The sequence below is a fragment of the Seriola aureovittata genome, chromosome 13 (genome assembly GCF_021018895.1).
Source record: "Seriola aureovittata isolate HTS-2021-v1 ecotype China chromosome 13, ASM2101889v1, whole genome shotgun sequence".
NCBI lineage: Eukaryota > Metazoa > Chordata > Actinopteri > Carangiformes > Carangidae > Seriola > Seriola aureovittata.
Window position 1 is genome coordinate 3,260,001 of NC_079376.1, and position 18,815 is coordinate 3,278,815.

The 18,815-nt window shown below is 42.9% G+C and overlaps 2 protein-coding genes across 8 annotated transcripts in view; both read right to left on the reverse strand.

Annotated features, from left to right (window-relative positions):
* capn3a (calpain 3a, (p94)) overlaps nt 1-6,061 on the reverse strand; it is a 13,681-nt gene extending 7,620 nt beyond the window's left edge. Inside the window, exons 1-12 of one of the 3 annotated variants that reach the window (XM_056393416.1) lie at nt 4,870-6,061; nt 4,388-4,457; nt 3,394-3,512; nt 3,032-3,165; nt 2,634-2,802; nt 2,446-2,529; nt 2,265-2,359; nt 2,099-2,176; nt 1,828-1,988; nt 1,371-1,540; nt 800-811; nt 466-674 (exon numbers count right to left, since the gene is read on the reverse strand). In XM_056393416.1, coding sequence (XP_056249391.1) covers nt 466-674; nt 800-811; nt 1,371-1,540; nt 1,828-1,988; nt 2,099-2,176; nt 2,265-2,359; nt 2,446-2,529; nt 2,634-2,802; nt 3,032-3,165; nt 3,394-3,512; nt 4,388-4,457; nt 4,870-5,121 — 1,553 coding nt within the window. In that variant the 5' untranslated portion in view covers nt 5,122-6,061. The remainder of the gene's footprint in view (nt 1-465; nt 675-799; nt 812-1,370; nt 1,541-1,827; nt 1,989-2,098; nt 2,177-2,264; nt 2,360-2,445; nt 2,530-2,633; nt 2,803-3,031; nt 3,166-3,393; nt 3,513-4,387; nt 4,458-4,869) is intronic. The other 2 variants (XM_056393415.1, XM_056393418.1) reach the window with 2 other exon arrangements.
* A 1,162-nt stretch (nt 6,062-7,223) lies between these two features.
* Nucleotides 7,224-17,721, reverse strand: ganc (glucosidase, alpha; neutral C). 5 transcript variants are annotated; one of them, XM_056394484.1, is made up of 25 exons: nt 17,527-17,721; nt 17,084-17,146; nt 16,837-16,939; nt 16,212-16,339; nt 15,935-16,111; nt 15,832-15,847; nt 15,658-15,727; nt 14,529-14,625; nt 14,237-14,420; nt 13,537-13,681; nt 13,193-13,428; nt 12,989-13,115; nt 12,626-12,705; nt 11,844-11,987; nt 11,532-11,628; nt 11,341-11,442; nt 10,992-11,166; nt 10,421-10,489; nt 10,210-10,274; nt 10,044-10,120; nt 9,881-9,955; nt 9,666-9,779; nt 8,935-9,047; nt 8,027-8,130; nt 7,224-7,645 (listed from the first exon to the last, which is right to left on the reverse strand). In XM_056394484.1, the coding sequence occupies exons 1-25, from the start codon at nt 17,553-17,555 to the stop codon at nt 7,518-7,520; spliced, it is 2,718 nt and encodes a 905-aa protein (XP_056250459.1). In that variant the 5' UTR covers nt 17,556-17,721; the 3' UTR covers nt 7,224-7,517. The 5 variants fall into 5 exon arrangements, 4 of the variants coding, with proteins under 4 accessions (XP_056250459.1, XP_056250463.1, XP_056250462.1 ...); XR_008829451.1 differs by lacking the exon at nt 7,224-7,645 and having other exon boundaries at nt 8,106-8,130; nt 9,666-9,796; XM_056394487.1 differs by lacking the exons at nt 7,224-7,645; nt 8,027-8,130 and having other exon boundaries at nt 8,968-9,095.
* Nucleotides 17,722-18,815: the final 1,094 nt, after the last annotated feature.

Below are 18,815 nucleotides of genomic sequence, written 5' to 3' on the forward strand. Positions count from 1 at the left end.
AAATTAATTGGTAACTATTTTCTTTCCTAAAACAAAAAAAAATGGTTTAATCTGGTTCCTTCTCCTTAAAAACGCAAAAGGATCTTTGAGTTCTGGACTATTTGAAAACATCACCTGAAACTGTGTCGGACATTTTGCAAAACTTTCTGACAGAACATTCAGAGAACATAATAAACAGGTGGATCAGTAAGACTCGGGACTCGTTTCACGTTCAGTTTAAAAACTGATCTTAACTTTTTTTTAGAAATGACTCTGAAGAACCTTCATGGTTCTGATGTGTTGTAGTTCAATACCCAGCCCTACTGAGAAACATAGATCAACATCAGAGAAATGAAATAAGCATCTTCTAACTGTAACTGTATCACTGTCTCAGGGGGGGAAATGATTTGTGCCCCAGCTGCCCAGCTCGCCCCCCCACCCCCACCCCACCCCTGCAGGCCACCCTGCTCGCCCTCACCCACTCACTCTGAGGTGTTCTTCTTTTCAGAGAAGACTCGCAGGATGAACTCCCCCTCCTGGTGCGGCTCGTACGTGGAGGGGATGATGACGTACTCCCCGGGGGTCAGGCGGAAGCGCTGGGTCACCTCGCGCAGGTTGATGTAGGACTTGCAGCGCGCCTTGGAGGAGTTGAACAGGAAGAAGTCCTTCTGCATGTGCTGCTTGTTCCCGTGCATCTGGGGGGGAGGGGGGGGGGGGGGGGGGATGAATGTCTAACTGGTCGAACACTCAGGACTATTGTGTAAAAAATCTGATAATAACAACAGGAAACTTGCAAACTGCTGCTCCACTCCTTCCTTACCTCCCTCGGCACCTGTGGAGAGACAGAGAGGACGTCAGCGTTTGTGTCGCTGCAGGATGAAAAATCAAACCAAAAGCTTATTGTCCTCAAGGTTTTACATTTATTTCATCCTGAATACGTGAAGAAGAACTGTAGATTCATCACCGAGCGTTTCCTGGTTGTATGTTCAATTTGTGCAGCTGCCACAGTGTTTTAACGAGAAACAGGAAGTACGACCATGTAACCTCTGTGCGGAGGTCGTTACTCTGGCTTCCGGTAAATTTTAGAATTGGTTTTAAAACTGTGACGCTTGTTTTTAAGGCCGTACATGGTCTTGCACCTCAGTATCTCTCTGACGCGGTTGTGAGCTCTGGGTTTTCCCTCCGGGTCGCCACAAAAAATAATTCATAATTAATATTAGAGGTGCTCCAACATTTTCATCTTTTTTTAATTGATACGTGTCATTTATTTGTTTTTAATTTGTGTCTAATGTTGTATCTTTACGTTGCCACTTCCTTGATGATTCGTACTTTGTGTATAAGTAAAGTTTCGCTTGCACAGTGTAAATGTAAGTGAGAACCAAGCGGGACACCTCGTAAATAGCGAATCCGATGGTGAAGAGGTTGGCTCCCATCTTGCGCTCTTTCCGCCGGTTCTTCTGCATCAGAGCCACCACGAAGGTGCAGCCCACCTCGTTGTCCTCGGGGTCATCGTCCTCCTCCAGCAAACGGAGGCGGTACTGAGGGTTGGTCCAGAAAGTGTCTGCAGGACATTTAGTGTGAGTCTCCACAGCTGTAACATCTGGATTCTATTCTTCGTTGTTGTTATTGTTTGGAAAGTTATATCATTTCTAATTCTGTTTCTGCTTCTTTGTGATCTTTAACACATCGTGATATTTTGAATGAGTATTTATCAGGGGTCAAAAATAATATCTCCACACACTCCAGCTCATTGTGTTCTGCGTATCATGATTTGGTGCATTTTGATCAGGAAGTGACTGAAACCTCTGTGAAAGAAGTAAAGAGGTTATTTGTTTTCAGATGTTATACCTGGGTAGTTCCTGCAGCCTCCGGCGGAGCAGCCTCTCACCCAGCGGCCCTCGTTCACAGACACCGTCCACTTGTGGATCTTATCGTCCTCCAGGGCGTCAGGGGTGAGGTTACAGATCTCGATCTTGGTGTAGTTCTTCTTGAAATCCTCGAACGACATCCTGGACAGGAAGCGAGGAGATCAGGACACAACCAAATAACTTAGTGGAGAAACGTGTTGTTGGAATCCACATCTCACAACTGGAATGATGAAAGGTTTAAAAAAAAATACCAGAACTCTCCGTCCTCGGCGCTCTGGTGCTGCAGCTTCTCTTTCTCAGACTTAGACAGGGAGGTCCACTCCTTCGAGCTACCAGAGAGGAGGAAATGGCTGAGACATAATTTCACAATAAACTGAGCTAAAAGTTGGAGTTAAGATTCTGATAAAAAGTCCTCACTTGTCACTCCAGGGGCCGTTCCACTCCACCTGACCCCACGGGTTCCTGAGACGCACCAGACGAACTTTATTGTCCTTGTGCTGAGACGGTTTACACTGTAACCACAAAAAAAAAAACAGATTTCCACATTTAGACCCTCGTGCACTTTGTTTGTTTTAAAGCTAAGCATCTTCTGCGTTACCTCCTCAACCGCCGTCACAGAGTAGGCGTGACCCTTCACAAGCCCCGTCACAGTACGAGTCTCGAAGCGAGCGGGAACCAGGGACTGCAGATACACAAAACCAGGAGAAAACATTTGATTTATACTCAAAAAATGAAAGATTGCTACAGGCTGAAACTTCAGTTAAAGCCTAAAAATGTCCGGCTCACGTCGATGGAGCAGCCCATGAGGGAGCCTCTCTCCAGAGCTTTCTTCATGATCTTGTAGAGCTCTTTGGGAGCTTCCTTCATCTCGTAGAACTCAGTGACTCCACCGGTGAAATCCTCCATGGCCTCCGTGGTGTTTCCGCCCTTCAGGGCCTCGTAGGAGCCGTGCAGCCTGGAAGAGGGGGAAGAACACAGGCGTTACACTTTCAATTCTTTCACCCAGACATGTACATACCTGGTTGCTAATAAAGGTATTTACTGTTATTATCATCTAGTCCTAACCTGACAAAGCCTGTGTGTGGTTACAAATAACAATAAATCAGAACTCTGTGCTGTAGCTGAGCTCCGTTCTTCCTTGTACTTGTGCAGGAAAAAAGGTAAATTCACCAGAAGACACTCACTTGGCGTAGGCCTTCTCCAGCAGGGCGCTCCAGAACTCGTTCCTCTCGGCGGACTTGGTGAAGACCAGCTGGTTGTTGAAGGTCGGGATGCGGTCGTCGATGACGACATCGACCCAGTCGCCATAGCGCCAGAACTGGAGGACAGAAGGAGGTCAAGGGAGAGGAAACAACAGTGAGGATCAAACACTGAAAGGACGAGAAGCCGCTGAGTTTTAACACTTGAATCAAAAAGGTGCTGGGTGATTTCTTTCATTTCCAATAAAGTAAATTTGACTTTGAAGACGGTGACATGCAGGAGGAAGGGCTGGATGTTGGGATGGGGGCTCTCTGTTAGGACACATGGGAGTTTGTTCTTTTCTGACCTGGAAGTGGAAGATGCCGGCGTAGCCCTCTGAGAAGCTTTGCTCCTGGGGAACAACACGGTACAGAAGCTTCTCATTCAGGGTGAGACAGGCGATGGCAGCCAGCAGCCAGCAGTCACCTGAGCACACAACATCAGTCGGTTTGAACACACGTTCAATGTCTTAACTCTTAAACCACATGTTCACGAGTGGAGTTCAAAGTGCAGGGGATCGAGACGTTTGAACTTTCTACCGTTTGGATTCAGGTGAAAACGCTTCAAGAGCAAACGAAGAACGTGCACCTTGGTGTCTGTGATTTCTCTCATGATAAAAAAAGGCCGACAGGAACTCCTACATTTTGTTTTGCTGGAGGAAAAGACCGTCGCCGAGTGCTGACGTTTGACTTTTCCGATTGTCCAGGTGATGTGTGACAGGGTGTTAGCTGCCGGCCCTGGGAACAATGTAAGTTTTTCAACAGGGAATGGTTAACAGTGTTTGCCAGGACCTTTGTCCCTTTGGTCCCCTTTATTTGCAGCCTGAACTGGACAACAATGAGAAGTGCTGCTGGTTGGATTCCCTTCCAAAAGAGTAAGCACAATACCGGGGAGGCCGCTGCAGGCAGAGAGGCCGTGTGCAGGGGATCGATGGGATATTTGCAACCCTGTTATCTCTCCCCTCACCCCCCGAGCTGCATGAATACAGACTGGGGGGTTCCATACAGTGTGTGCAGTCCATGCATACTTCTGTCACCATGTATAAAATCATGTGCTTATTTATTTCACAACTTGCTTCGAGTATTTCTGCATGTGTTTGTGTTTTTAAATAAATTTAAAAAATAACGTACTACCAGATAACAAGAGCTGGTTTTAAGCATTTTAAGCGTAGATCCTTTATCTTTTCTGTTCCACAGTCGTTCTAGTAATTCACAGTGAACTCACTCAGCACAATGACACCTCTCCACTTCACACTGTGACTGCTGTCATTTGTTTACTGTGTCAAGAGAAACGGGATTTACCGAGATCTCCCTGGCAGATGTCTGTCCTACTGGCCCCTCCAACAATGAACTGAGGATTCTCACAGATTTCCTGCAGACAATAATAAACACAAAAGAGGAGTTAAGGACCGTTTAGATTAAAGCTGCTCTCTCTGACAGAAAACTGGTGATTTTAGGCCAAGAAAAAAAAAAAAAAAAAAAGCCAAGAAATAATGAGACTTTCAGTCACTTAATTCCGATCCGTCCATGTGGGAAAGGTGGGAGCATTTTGATCACATCTCCAGGTAAAGTCCCAGGTAAAGTTTTCCCCATGATATAATCCCTCACGAGGAGAAATGTGGTTATTTCCGTGCAGGTTGTATAAAAAAAAAAAAACGAAAAATAACGTCCCACCTCCCACATGTGTGATCCATCCCCCTCTTTATTTAACTTTGCCATCATCGTGTCTCTCCGTGTGCCAACCCGGACTAACCACCTCCTCCTCCTCCTCCTCTTCCTCCTACCTTGGGCCTCTTCCAGACGATGTTCTTGACTTTGTTGGACTTGTGTCCGAGCTCCTTGAAGCCCAGAGACTCCACAGTGGCCGGGAAAGACTCATCCTCAAACAGGTTCTTGGTCTGAAGGCACTCCTGCCTCTGGAAGCAGAAGTCCTGGCCGTTGAAGCGGACCGGCTTGTTCAGGGACCCTTCCCCGTCTCTCCTCTCTCGTTCCCGGATCAGCCGGTCGCAGAAAAAGCCAGACGGTGTGTAGGGCATCTCGTCTCGGCTGCCTTCTTTTTTTTTTTTTTTTTTTTTTTTTTTTTTTGAAACTGGCTTTTGCCACTTGTGCTAAAGTCTTACAAGCCTAAAAACCCTGGCATAAATCCAAACAGCTAATGTCTGATTGGCTCTTTCTTTGTGTGACGTCCCCCTTCCCTTCGTCACAGCGTGGATGCAAAAGCTGGATGTGAAAGAGACATTCACTCCACATGCATTCACCTTTGCATTACCATGCACACACACACACACACACACACACACACACACACACACACGTATGCACAGAAACTCACACCTCACGTAAACGTCTATTTGTTGCGCTCCCATTGGCCGTGCTGAACAATGACCTCTCCCTGGTGTGGCGCTGCGCTGCCATCATTGTTGGGTGACACAAAGGCCAGCGGGCCGCGCCAGAGGGCATGTAAAGAGTGGTGGGTAGATGCCTTGCCTCAGCAGAAGGCATTCAACCCCTTTAAACCTATTCTCAATGGAGCTCAGCGTTGAGCAGTCTCAGCATAACCAGAGCACGCTAATGCTATGAAGAGGAGTATCATCCATTTTTATTTTTATTTATTTATTTATTTTTAACTCTGGTCTGAAAGGTACAACTTCAATCCAACATTTTGGGTTTTAGTGAAACAGCACAGATGATCCCCAACACAGAGTATGTGATGTGGTTAAACGCCACACATCGTCTTAAACAGCTGTTCTTAATAATAAATAAAAGCTGCTTCAGAGCTGAGAGCTTCTTCCTTTCAGATATGGATGAGATTCTGCAGGAAAAACAGAAGAATAAAATAAACTATTTCTGGCTGTTTCATCCTGTTGCTCAGGAACAAGCTCACACATTGTCTCAGAGAATTCAAATTCAATGCACATATTTAAAAAGCACCTCAGAGATAATTTGCTAAATCTGTGTGTTATGCATTTATTTCTCCTCATGTACTGTTTCCTCTTTCTCTTCTGTCTCCCTCTTTCTTTTCCTGAACTTTCCTTAGGGAATAAATAAAGTATCTATCTATCCTTCTATCTATCTGTCTAAAGCAGTTTGTGTAAAGTTTTCTTGCTCGCTCGTCTAAAACTAAATTAAACTAGTCGGATGCTTTAACATTTAGCAATAGACAGTTATGAAACTAAACAAAACATAATCATTTCTGTAAACTAAAGATATGTTGCTACGTCACAGTGATTCTCACACCTGCTGCAGTTTCCTTGTTATGTCTCATGTGGGAATTCAGCCTATTGCAGCAGTTTTATTTTTTACTATTGTACTAGTTTGTGTGTCTCTTCACGAACATCTGCTTTGGGAAGAAGTCAGGTCACACGGCACAGTGTTGTTGAATAGGACGGTTTGTCACTGGGTTTAATTAGTTAGTTAGTTACTTAGTTAGTTAGTTAGTTAACACCGACCTGTCGAGCGTCTGTCACAGCGAGATTCCCTTTATTTATTTAAATTCTTCATTCTTTCTTTTTCTAATTGTTTCTTCATTTTTATATCGTAATAAAAAAATATTGCACTTGCTGTATTTAGATTTTACTTGTTTACTTATCTACTCACTTGGGTGGGGGGGTTGTATGTGGGTGGGGGGGTTGCATGTGGGTGGGGGGTTGTATGTGGGTGGGGGGGTTATATGAGGGTGAGGGGTTGTATGTGGGCGGGGGGGTTGTATGAGGGTGGGGGGTTGTATGAGGGTGGGGGGTTGTATGTGGGTGGGGGGTTGTATGTGGGTGGGGGGGTTGTATGAGGGTGGGGGGTTGTATGTGGGTGGGGGGGTTGCATGTGGGTGGGGGGGTTATATGAGGGTGGGGGGTTGTATGTGGGTGGGGGGGTTGTATGAGGGTGGGGGGTTGTATGTGGGTGGGGGGGTTGTATGTGGGTGGGGGGGTTGTATGTGGGTGGGGGGGTTGTATGTGGGTGAGGGGTTGTATGTGGGTGGGGGGGTTGTATGTGGGTGGGGGGGTTGTATGTGGGTGGGGGGTTGTATGTGCTTTTGTATAGTCATCATTTTAAAAAAGCTATAAACAAATTTTATAATTATTATTTAGTCTCGTAGTTTTATAAATCAAGACAAAATAACGGTTCACACATTAAAATGAGCCTCTTTTTCTCCCTGGTTTGTCACTTTATTAATGTGTTTTTTTAAGTACAGTTCTCAGTGAAGCAGAAGTAAATGGAGGGATTGTACAATATGTTTTAGGGGTTTTCTTTAAAATGCTCCAAAAGAAAAAAGGGTAAAATAATAAAAGCAGAATTGTGGAGCGCTGCATGTCGAACCCGCAGCATTAGACGAGTCTTCATTTAACTCTGTCAAGTAATTACATTTGCCATTTAAAAATAATGTTGCCGATTAATATAACCTGCCATTCTCCTCCTGTCGTCTGAAACAACAAATTCAGCGGAGGGACACGTTCGCAGTGATCTGTATGTCCCAGTCCATCGCCACTCTCAGGTTCAGGTTGCTCACCGTCAGCGAGCGGCAGGTGTCCAGGAACTGAAATGCAGCAGGTGAGTCTCTAGCACCTGGTGATGAAAAGATTTGGAGGATTTATGTTTTATGGTTGTTTTTTGTTTTTTTTTTACTGAAAAACAAAACAAAGACCTCCAGAGCAAAACCGTGTTTCATTTCATCCCGCTGCCTCTTCTATTGTGAGTTTCTCCCTTTACAATAAGAACAACAGAACAAAACAACGAATGTGGCAGAAAACATGATGATTTTCTGTTTGGCCACAGAAATAAGAAACCGGTCACATGAAATAGGTAAGTTTTAGTGTCAGCTTTATCTGAGTGGATGCTGTTTTTAATTCTCATGTTTATGTTGGACGACAGTGTCATGTGACAGTATCGTCCCTCTGAATGTGCGTTCAGTGTGGCAGCTGTGAGCGTGACACCGGAGATCCTCACCTGACACGTGCACAGTCACAGCGGACGGTTTGGTCCTGACTCCCAGGACGGCGACCGAGCGCACGACAGCGTCACAGTCAAACGCTCCGTCCTCGGCGGCAGGGCTGAGAGAAGCAACGTGGACAACAGGTGTCACATCGATGTGTGAAGAGTTTTCACTTCAGCCCAACATGTCAGTTACTAGTACAACCAAAAAACTAGAATCACGCCTCCTCCTCACGGTCGTATCCCTCCGCCACTCAGACTAGCTTCAAGTCACACCCCTGTTTATCCAGAACCAAATTAAATATGAACCAATTATTGTGTTAAATCTTGAGTAATGGCTATAATGTGTTTTGTCACAGTGACCATGACCTTTGACCTTTAGCCACCAAATTCTAATCAGTTCGTCCTTGAGTCCAAATGAATGTTTGTACCAAATTTGTAGAAATTCCCTGAAGATGTTACAGAGATATCGTGTTCACAAAGCCCAAACTGTGTTTTGTGAGGTCACCGTGACCTTGACCTTTGACCTTTAGCCACCAAATTCTAATCAGTTCATCCTTGAGTCCAGGTGAAAGTTTTTACCAAATTTGAAGAAATTTCCTCAAGAGGTTACGGAGATGTCACGTTCACAAGGCCATAACTTTGTTTTTGTAAGGGTCACAGTGACCTTTGACCTTTGACCTTTGATCACCAAAACCTACTCGGTTCATCAGTTGAGCCCAGGTGAATGTTTGTGCCAAATTTGAAGAAGTTCCATCGAGGTGTTATTGAGATTTCGTGTCCATGAGAATGAGACAGACAGACGGACAGACGTGAAAACAACATGGCTGCTGCTCTGACTGTCGGCGGCGCCGGAATAAAAACATAAAAATATAATTTGGTCTCAAAGCGCCTCCTCTTCAGGAGCTGCGAGCGGGACTCACCGGCAGAGCAGCCGGCCGGACTGCATGCTGAACCTGCGCCGGCAGAAGGCCCGTCTGTCGCGGTAGCTGAAGGAGCGGCCGTCGTCCAGGTACAACTCCCCGTCAGCTGCACGCTGCAGAGAGAGGGAGCGGCAGCCTGGACTTCAACCAATCAACTGTCACTAAAACACACAGCTCGTTTACTAAAAACATTACAACTGATTCATCACGGGACAAACTCACTGTCATCAAAACAGAAGTTAATTAAGTTAAGTTTAGTTAAGTTATATTCATTAGCATCTACAACAAACTCATGAGTGTTTAAAGTCAGAGACGCCGTTCTGTATCTAATATGGAGCCGCAACAATTAGTCAGTTAATTGATTTATCAATTAGTCGATCAACAGAAAATTAATCAGCTACTATTTTGATAATTGATTAATTGACATAGTAATTTTGTTCACTGGTTCCAGCTTCTTCTATGTGAGAACAACTGAACATCTGAATATACAAAACAAGCAATTAATTAATGGGTAATGAAAATAATCTGTAGGTGCAGCCCTAATGAAATACAGAACTTAATCATATTCATTTCTATGCAATTACTTTTATTCTAATTTATTCTGTGTTTTATGCTGTTTATCTTTCACTGTGTGTTGTAAGGTGTCTCTGAATGCCTTGAAAGGTGCCTATAAATAAGATGTTTTATTATTATTAGACACCTGGTTCCCACATCCTCCCTCCCTCTCTCACCTGGGAGTTTAGCGCCACGGTGATGGCGAGCGGCAGCTGCTGGAAATCGGCCGTACAGGAGCCGCTTCCTGTCGACCTGCAGACCACCGTGCCGCCACGCTGGAACACAGGGACCTGCACGGAGGAAACACCTTCACTCAGTGTTATACTCTCCAGTTTAACTTCCCGTTAAGCCACACCCCCCCTCTGCTGTGTGCATCGTGGGAAACACTAACTGTGTCCAGGGTGACAGGAAGACTCAGCGTCTTGCCTCCTTCGTACGCCTTCGCAGAGTGGACATCATACCAGATCTGGAACAGACACAAACCTTACTGTAACATCCGCACTGACACATGATGTTAGAATACATCAACATGTTACCTGGGGGTTTATCTTTACCTCACCAGATCCAGGAAGTAACACTTTGGCTTCTTGAAGACCTGCTTCAGTGACGGGACAGGCCAGCAGCGCTCCTCCTGCAAGAAACCAAACACAGTTCAACTCCCAGGTGTGAGGATTAAAGGGAATGCTGTGTGATGTAAAATTAAAGGGGCGTTTTTATCACCGATCATATACTGGTCGTCCACAGCGAAGGTGCTCTGCTCTCTCGGGAACTCCGCCCACAGAGGTCTGTGTTAAACAAAACCAGTGTCTCTATAACTCCTTGCTCAAATAACATGAGAGATATCGACCTCTGGCGTCTGATCCCATGGCACCGACACTGACGTTTGAAGCCGCAGTGCGTCCTCTGAACAGCAGGTGGCAGCAACACTCACCTGAGGGGAGGCAGACCAGAGGTGTGGGCCTGGTGGAACAGAGTGTACCAGTAGGGCAGCAGACAGTACCTGAAGAAGAAGAACGAGGAGGAGGAGGAGAAGAAGGAGAAGGAGGAGAAGAAGAAGGAGAACAAGGAGAACAAGGAGAACAAGAAGAAGAACAAGAAGAACAAGGAGAACAAGAAAAAGAAGAAGAAGAAGAAGAAGAAGAAGAAGAACAAGGAGAACAAGGAGAACAAGAAGAAGAACAAGAAGAACAAGGAGAAGAAGAAGAAGAACAAGAAGAACAAGGAGAACAAGAAAAAGAAGAAGAAGAAGAAGAAGAAGAAGAAGAAGAAGAAGGGCCGGGTCACTCACGACAGTTTGCTCAGTTTGGGGAGCTGAAGAAAACTTTCCAACAAATGCATTAGTCATTTGTTTGTATTAAGTTTAGCAAAGTGAGTAAAATGTGAAACAGTCTTTCCAGCCTCACTGGTGATTAGTTCAAGACCTTAAATATTAATTGATCAGCATCTTAGCTGGTTAATAAACGATCACTTCCAACAAAAAACAAACGCCTCTCTGACGGCACCTCTGTTGGATTACGGCGCGGATCGCAGCGGTGACCTCCTCTCCAAACAGCCACGGCTCCCGGCGCTTCGTCACATTTGCGGAGTGGCCGCGGAAGAACGGCTGCAGGGCGGCCGCCTGGTACCAGCGCACCAGCAGCTCTGGATCCGGATCCTTAATAAACCCACCGACATCGGCTGAAACACGGCGGACACGGGAGAATGTGAGACGTCACAGCTCAGAAACAGCATAAGAGCAGAACATTTCAATAAGATTTCACAGAGTTTAGGTGCAAAGTACGTCATATAAAGTCTAGTATTTCTGTCTTGTTGTGATTGTACAGTTAAAAAGACGCACAGCACCACGCTCACCTCCACAGAACACCACGCCCGCCACACTGAGAGACAAGAGCATTGGAATCGAGATCTTCAGATACTCCCAGCTGGCGACGTTGTCCCCCGTCCATATTGCTCCTGCGTATCAAAACCAAGTCAGTCACAACAAACGCTCCATAAACACATGAGAATATCTTTAACATTTTTATTCCATTTAAATAACTCACCAAGTCTCTGTGACCCGGCAAAGAAGGAGCGCGACAGGACGAAGGGTCTCTCTGAGCCGCCCGAGCGAGTTACCAGACCCTCCACTGTGGCCATGTGCTTTGAGGAAACACAAGTTACTAAAGTTGTCCAAGAGTTTTAGTGTCACTTAATGGTCTAAGACCATGTTTTTTTCCACTCTGACAAATTTGAAATTTCGGGAGAACCAAATTTTCCTGCACAGAAAAATGTTAATATCAGGTCGTCGGCAGATTTAATCCAGAAAATATTGGTGTTTGACTTTCATGAAGAGAATCTAAATGATTCCCACTCACCTGGTAAAAGCCGTACAGGTTGTGCAGTTCCCTGTGTTCCCAGCCCCCATAATGCACTGCGTCCTTGGGCATCGTCTGCTCCGGCCCGTCGAACACAGACGGTTCGTTCATATCGTTCCACACAAATAACGACGGCGTGGATCCCTGAATCAGACAGAAACAACTTCAACAACACAAAACTGCTCGCTGTGGGTTTATAATGTCAATATTAATTTAATATTTAATGTAGAATATTCTCTCATTTTATTCCTCAGTCACTGTTTGTAGTTGTATTATTGTTTTTTTTGAGCTGAATCAAATGTTTTCCTTTTACTTTAGATAAAAATAATTGTTATTTTCTTGTTTCCTTTTGTTTTTGTCTTTTATGATTTTAATTTACATTGTTTTGCATTGTGATGTAATTTTTACTTGAGTGGAGCCCAGGAAGAGCAGGTGCTACCTTGGAAGTGGCTAATGGGGATCCAAATAAATAAATTAAAAAATTAAAAAATTAAAAAATAAAGAATAAAATAAAATAAAATAAAATTAAATTAAATTAAATTAAATAAAATTAAAAAATTAAAAAATAAAAAAATAAAAAATTAAATTAAATTAAATTAAATTAAAAAAAGCATTTGTTGGAGGTGAGCACAAACATTTCTTTAATTTCTCATCGACTACAAAAGATTTTAAAAAATAAAAAAAAATTCAACACCAAACAGCAAAAACATAATCAATCCTTATGGATAAACTGTGCTACATGTACACAGTGTTATTGATCTGAGGATTATTTCTACACTTACTTTGTATTTATCCAGGCTGAAGCACCTGGAGTACCACGCTCGAGTGGCTGGGCTGCTGAAATCGAGGTAACAGGATTCACCTACAGGAAACGTTTAAATGGATGGAACAAAAATAAAATAATTTTCATTGATGTGTGTATTATATATATGGAGGGGTTTATAAAAATACTCAGTCATTATATAATAAAAGTATAAAGTAATCTGATGATTATATCCTGGAAAATGTCTCTAATTTGGATGTAAAAGACAAGATAGAATTAATAACTATTACAGTAGATAGATAGCAGTATTAGTAGAAGTATTTCTTTAAGCTTAACAGTGGAGATTTCTTTGTGCCATTTCGTGTCCGTCTAAAAACATTACCTGGCCAACAGGAGCCCTGGTAAAGCTGTCCCTCTCTGTTCCTGACGAAATGTCCCCCATCCCTGGCTTCACGGTACAGCGACCAATCAGGATCAGCTTTGATGTGGGGATCATTTATAACAACCAGCTAAAAAGATGCACAGTAAATCATTTCAACTTGCAGCAGGTAAAAGCAGAAAAGGACTCTGAGAACCTGACACTGACTTTCCTTTTCTTCTTCTCCAGGTGGCGCTGCAGGCCGGCCGGGTCGGGAAATAGAACGGGGTCCCATGTGAAATAACGCTTCCCGTCCGTGTGCTCAATGTCCAGCCAGATGACATCGTAAGGGATGTCGTGGCGATCAAATCCAGCGTCCACGGCCTTCACATCGGCTTCATTGCGGTAGTTCCAGCGGCACTGGTGGTACCCGAGGGCAAACAGGGGGGGCAGGGCTTGATATCCTGACGGAGGGAGGGGGTTTTATTTACGTATTTAAGGTTATTCTTTGGTTTTATATGCAAATAAATACAAATAAATACAAGTAAACACATGCAGAGCTGCAGACTCACCTGTCAGCTGAGCGTACTGGCTGAAGAGCTGCTGTGGACCGGGCCCGAGCAGAACCACACAGTCAATCACGCCACTCTCCGACAGCCAGTGGACGTCAGTGTGAGGCGGCATCTGCCTCCTCTTTGCTGGGGGTGATTGGTCGCCCTGGTTGGGGGGGGGGGGGGGGGGGGGGGGGGGGGGGGGGTTATTATGTGGTCATGAATGTACTTTTTTGTTTTTTCTTTTTTAAATGGGCAAAAACGTCACACTAAACAAAGAAAGGAATATTAAAGAATAACTACATAAGAAACCAAAACAAAACAAAGGCAAAATAAATCAAATTCTGCATTACTTCATGAATTATTATTATTAAATTAAAATTTTCTCGACACAATCACAACCAGCCCTCTACTTCAACAAACCTTCCCATTTTTCTAAGTGTTTTTTAACATCATTTGTTTTAACAATACATCCTTTCAAAATAAAGGAACGTTTAATAAACATTTTAAATTGACAACAAAATAATCAAATTAATAATACAAAGTTATTGTAATTTTTGAATTTCTTTTAAAATGATTTACCTTGGAAATGGTTTCTGTGGTTCTGCAGATTTGTTTTTGTTTTTAAGAGTAACCCTGCTTTTAATAAATTTAAACAACTGTTTGAAACCAGGAGAAGCTTTGGAAGACAGACGGACAGATAAGGGTTAACAGGGTTCACCTGGGGGTCAGTGGGACCGTAATGTACGTTCACAAAAGTCTCTGATGCGTTCAGCCAAAACACACCCAGAGTCCTGTCGGGTTTGTGAGCCACCACGAGAGGCACGGAGCCGTACAGGCCGCGGCGACTGTACACGTCGTAGGCAAAGACGTCCAGGTTATACAGCCGGTAAGGTTCCCCATCTCTGTGAGATGAGATACATCATCAAACGGGCTGCAGACCAGGAAGGAGATGAACGCACAAATCACACGGTTACAAACAAAGAAGTGTTGCCGTCTGCTGTTACACACACCTGGTGTCTCTGAGCTGCAGGCCGTCGGCGTGTTCTGGAAGACCGAACACATGACTGAACCCGTGAAGACGGACGTCCGCCCCGACGCTGCTGGGACCTGGAGAGAAACAACAAGTACTTTTATTCGTATAGTGTAGTGTTCAAATAGTAAAGGAGTAAATCCCATTCGTTTATCACTGGAAACTTCACCCGCCAAGTTTCTTTGTTTGTTTGGATCCACATTAGAGTCTGTTCGGGTTTGATGTTGACAATACAACCGCACATATTCACAGTACTCATCACGGCACAGTAACACACACAACACAATACACGACACATAATAACGCATCATAACAATAAAACAATAAAAAGCTCAGATTAATCTTTCATTATCTACCAGATAATCATCATCCTACAAAACTGCATGTCCATGAATCTATACACAAAATATTAACCTCATTAATTATGAACATTTCTCATTAAACCATATCTATTCTTTTGTTGCTTTGGGTCTGTGAGACACTGGACGCTGAGGTGATGTGGTTGTGTGTCTCGTTGAATAAGTCCTTGTTGCCATGACAACCCCAATGGAAACCATCAATGAAAACAGCAATCTGTTCAGTGATATATTTGAGTATAATACCTGTATTTACAACCGTACTGAAGGTGAAGGAAACGTTCTGCCTACCTGTTGTACACGAGCAAGTAATTGGAGTTTATTAATTGGACGTGTCTCCTTATGATTAGGACTTGTACTAATGAGTTGGTGCTTCGCAGGAACCGTCTTGAGAAGTGAAACTTCCTTTCTCTGACGTTATTCGGAAACTCGAGGCCCATAAAGTGTCATGTCACAGTTTCTGGCAACACAATGTGTAATTCGTATTTGACACTTTTGTGCGTCTGGCTCGAGTATCAACCGTCTTTTGTTTGTTTGTTTCATAAAGTGAAATCTATAAATTTGCTAAGAGAAGCGGTACAAAAACACAGTCACACCTTCACATATTTTTCATCCCCTTAAAACCGATGATTTTAACGAGCGAGGAGAATAAAAACAGACAATTTCCAAATGTCAAGCTCAGAAAATGAGACTAATTGTTACAGATTTACTGACAAGTTTGGCTTTTAAAAATATTTCACAGCAGGCACGAACCATTAGCTTTGATATCCACAAAGTTCCTGAACGTCTCTTTCCACAATAAACTCGGGGGGTCCTCTTGAAGCTGTCAGGGGAACAAAGCAAAAATAAAAACAACACAGGTATTTACAGACCTTTAAGTCGGAGTGATATTAAACTGCAGTTCGAACAGTGTTGATATTCTCTTACCTCGTGAGATGTGGAGCTGAGGAGAGAGACAACAATAAAAAGGATTCAGTTACCTGCGTTTAGTTTCTCTTTCGTGTACACAACCTGTCCCTGCGACCCTCACCTGGGTGGGTCCCGCAGCGTCTCAAACCACAGCTTGCCTTCAGGGTTGAACGTAACCATCGCTTCATCTTCGCACAGGATCTCCACGCGGAAGGGAAAATGCCACACACGGACCTGATGACGTCCTGAACACCAAGAGAGGGTGACGGAGTCCTGAGTGCGTGTCTCCACTCTCAACCTGCCAGATGATGAGAGGAGGGGGGGGAGGGGGAGGGGGAAAGGTCAAACGCCGTTCAAAACACTGCAGCACAAATCAGTCACGGCGACGCAGCTCGTACCGTTCACACTGCGGTTCCCCGGTTACCACATCTGGAACTCGGTAGCGGGCTTTAACGGGCTGGAGTTCATCTATCAGAATCCTTACAGAGTCGTTTTTGCAAGGAGACACAGAGAGAAGAAGTCTGGTCTGTGAAAAGAGCAAATGTAGAATTAAAAAGTTTAGTTCATATATTTATTATCAGGTTGTTTCAGACAATCCTCTGAAATAATATGATTAACCACTTGCTATGTAGTAATTATTTTTTGCATTAGTGTTTTGGTTACATGCAGGATTCTGTGAAATGAACAATTTCATACCTTTTTAAATTTGACTTTAATTCAAATTTATTACCGAAATTACAAGACAAAAATCTGAACTGAAAAAATATTTGTTTCAAAATAATTATGACAATTATTAATATGAATTATTGCACCTTCCTGTGTGATTGAACAAATTCCAGTAATTAATTTTAATCAGCGCAGACATGCACCAACAAAACAGATAAACACCAGCAACTTCAGTCTTTATGCCTCAAAGAGCAAAAGACTGAAGATTATTAAAGACTTTCTGCCTGAATGACGATCAAATATTCGAATAAGCAGATGTTTCTTGACTTTGATTTTCAGTGATATGAGAGTTCAGACCTGAGTGTCGGGCTCCAACAGTTCAAAACGAGCCCCTTTCTCTGTGAGCACCATGGTGTCCAACAGGGCTCGGTGCTGCAGGTTCGGACCCTGCATCTGTCGCCTCAAAAGAGACAATAAAGACATTAAGATGCAAAATACATTTTAAACCAGTCCTGTACAGCGAGGCTTAAACTCTACTGTAGACACACATAATGATACGAATACAAATCATGTGTCACACTTTCAGAGTCGATGCCAAACACACCTGTAGAAAGCGACATGGCTACTGTTCTTGAACTTTTCTTTCCCTTCATCGTCAGGGACGACACTGAGGAACAAGCAGAGAAATATACACATCATATACCAGGAAATAAACCATTCTCTGTCTTTCTTCAGTGACTTTTACACAGAACCCTAAAAATGATGGGTTACCTGTCAGAACACCTGTTTGAGAAGACAAACTTAAATCCACTGACTAATATACCAACAAAATGCAGATGAGTTTCCTGTCCTGCAGTGATATACACACACACACACACACACACACACTGCCATTCATTAAACATTATGAACACACTGTCACACCTGTTGGTCCACCGGGGGACACAAGTATTCAGGTGGCCTGCATGTGAAAAGTCAAAGGTCAAACAGTGACAGTAAAACTTCCCACTGCTGCAGAGTGACAGAAAAACAGCACGTTGTTTATACCTAATAACGGTTTGGCTCACTCCCGCCATTTCGAGCCAACATGGAGGAATTAAATGAAATAAAATAAAATAAAAATAGACACCAGCCGTTCGTGGTCTTCTGGTCTGAGCATTAACTACATTACTTCTCTGTGGAAACTCTCTCCCAGACGCTGACAGAGTCAAACAACCGTACGGACGGCGGCCACACACAGGATATGATCACACCTATCACCGCCAACTACACTTCCGGTGTGAATTTTCAAAGCAAAATCCCGATTGAATCATTTTGTATTATATTAGCTAATGTTAAATGTTAGAAAAGTATATATATACATAGATACTTTATTTATCCCCTAGGAGTAATGCAGGTGTCCAGCAGCTCATTACTAGTGATGATAATAATTAATAATAAATCATTAATGTAAAAATATAATTTTTTTAATGTATTTTTTTTTCTTTTCTTTAAAAAAAGGACCAAAAAAAAGTAACTCAGGGGTAGGCCTACATAAATAAATACACAAATAAATATTTATTCAGTCGGAGGTAACAGGGAGAAAGTTTCCATAATTGTCAAAAGCTTATTACTTTTTTGTAGTTTATCAAACTGAATGATTTGATAAGAGAATTTAGTTCTAGGAGAAAAGGGGAAACATTTAGGAGTTGGTTTGACAAATTTCTGTTTGTGGATAAAGAATTTAGCAATTAGATTTATGAAGTTAATTATATATTCAAGAGCCACATCGTTTGGATTATCATAACAACAAATAATATATTTAAGGTTGAAGGAGTAGTGAGAGTTAGCAGTTTCAAAAAAGTGAGATCTCTCCAAAACTTCTGGGATATTTCACATTCAAAACAAAGTGAGAAATTGTTTCTAAATCTTGTTTACAAAAGGTACAAGAGGAATGAAAATTTGGCAATAAGAAGAAAAGCACTGGTAGTGTTCTGGAGGAACCTATGGGTGAAGTATCATGTTACTGAATTTTTCCTGTACAATCTCATCATATTACTGGCCAAGTTTTACATCCATAAATGTAAGGTGTTAAAAACTAAATCCTCTTTTTGTACTTTTAGGAAGGAAGCAGAGCCCTATATCAGAACATTATCTACCTCATGTAATAGAAAAACGGTGAAAACTTTCAATTTGTGCTCCAAATGTAAAATATTAATATGTATTATTATTTTTATACTGTATCACTTTCAGTTTGTATTTGATTGTGCCGAACTTTATATATAACCCCTGGCACTGTGCATATTTGCTTGTTTGTTTTTGTTAGTTATGTTGGGCTACTTCTTTTGTGCCTTATT

What these genes read in the sequence shown, in the direction of transcription:
- ganc (XM_056394484.1), bottom strand. Translation starts at nt 17,555, where the DNA reads ATGGCGGGAGTGAGCCAAACCGTTATTAG. An exon ending in CCAGGGCTCCTGTTGGCCAG is followed by an intron (nt 12,706 to 12,988) that starts GTAATGTTTTTA and finishes CGTTTCCTGTAG; the next exon opens with GTGAATCCTGTTACCTCGAT. An exon ending in CCGTGGCGCTAAACTCCCAG is followed by an intron (nt 9,048 to 9,665) that starts GTGAGAGAGGGA and finishes CTCTCTCTGCAG; the next exon opens with CGTGCAGCTGACGGGGAGTT.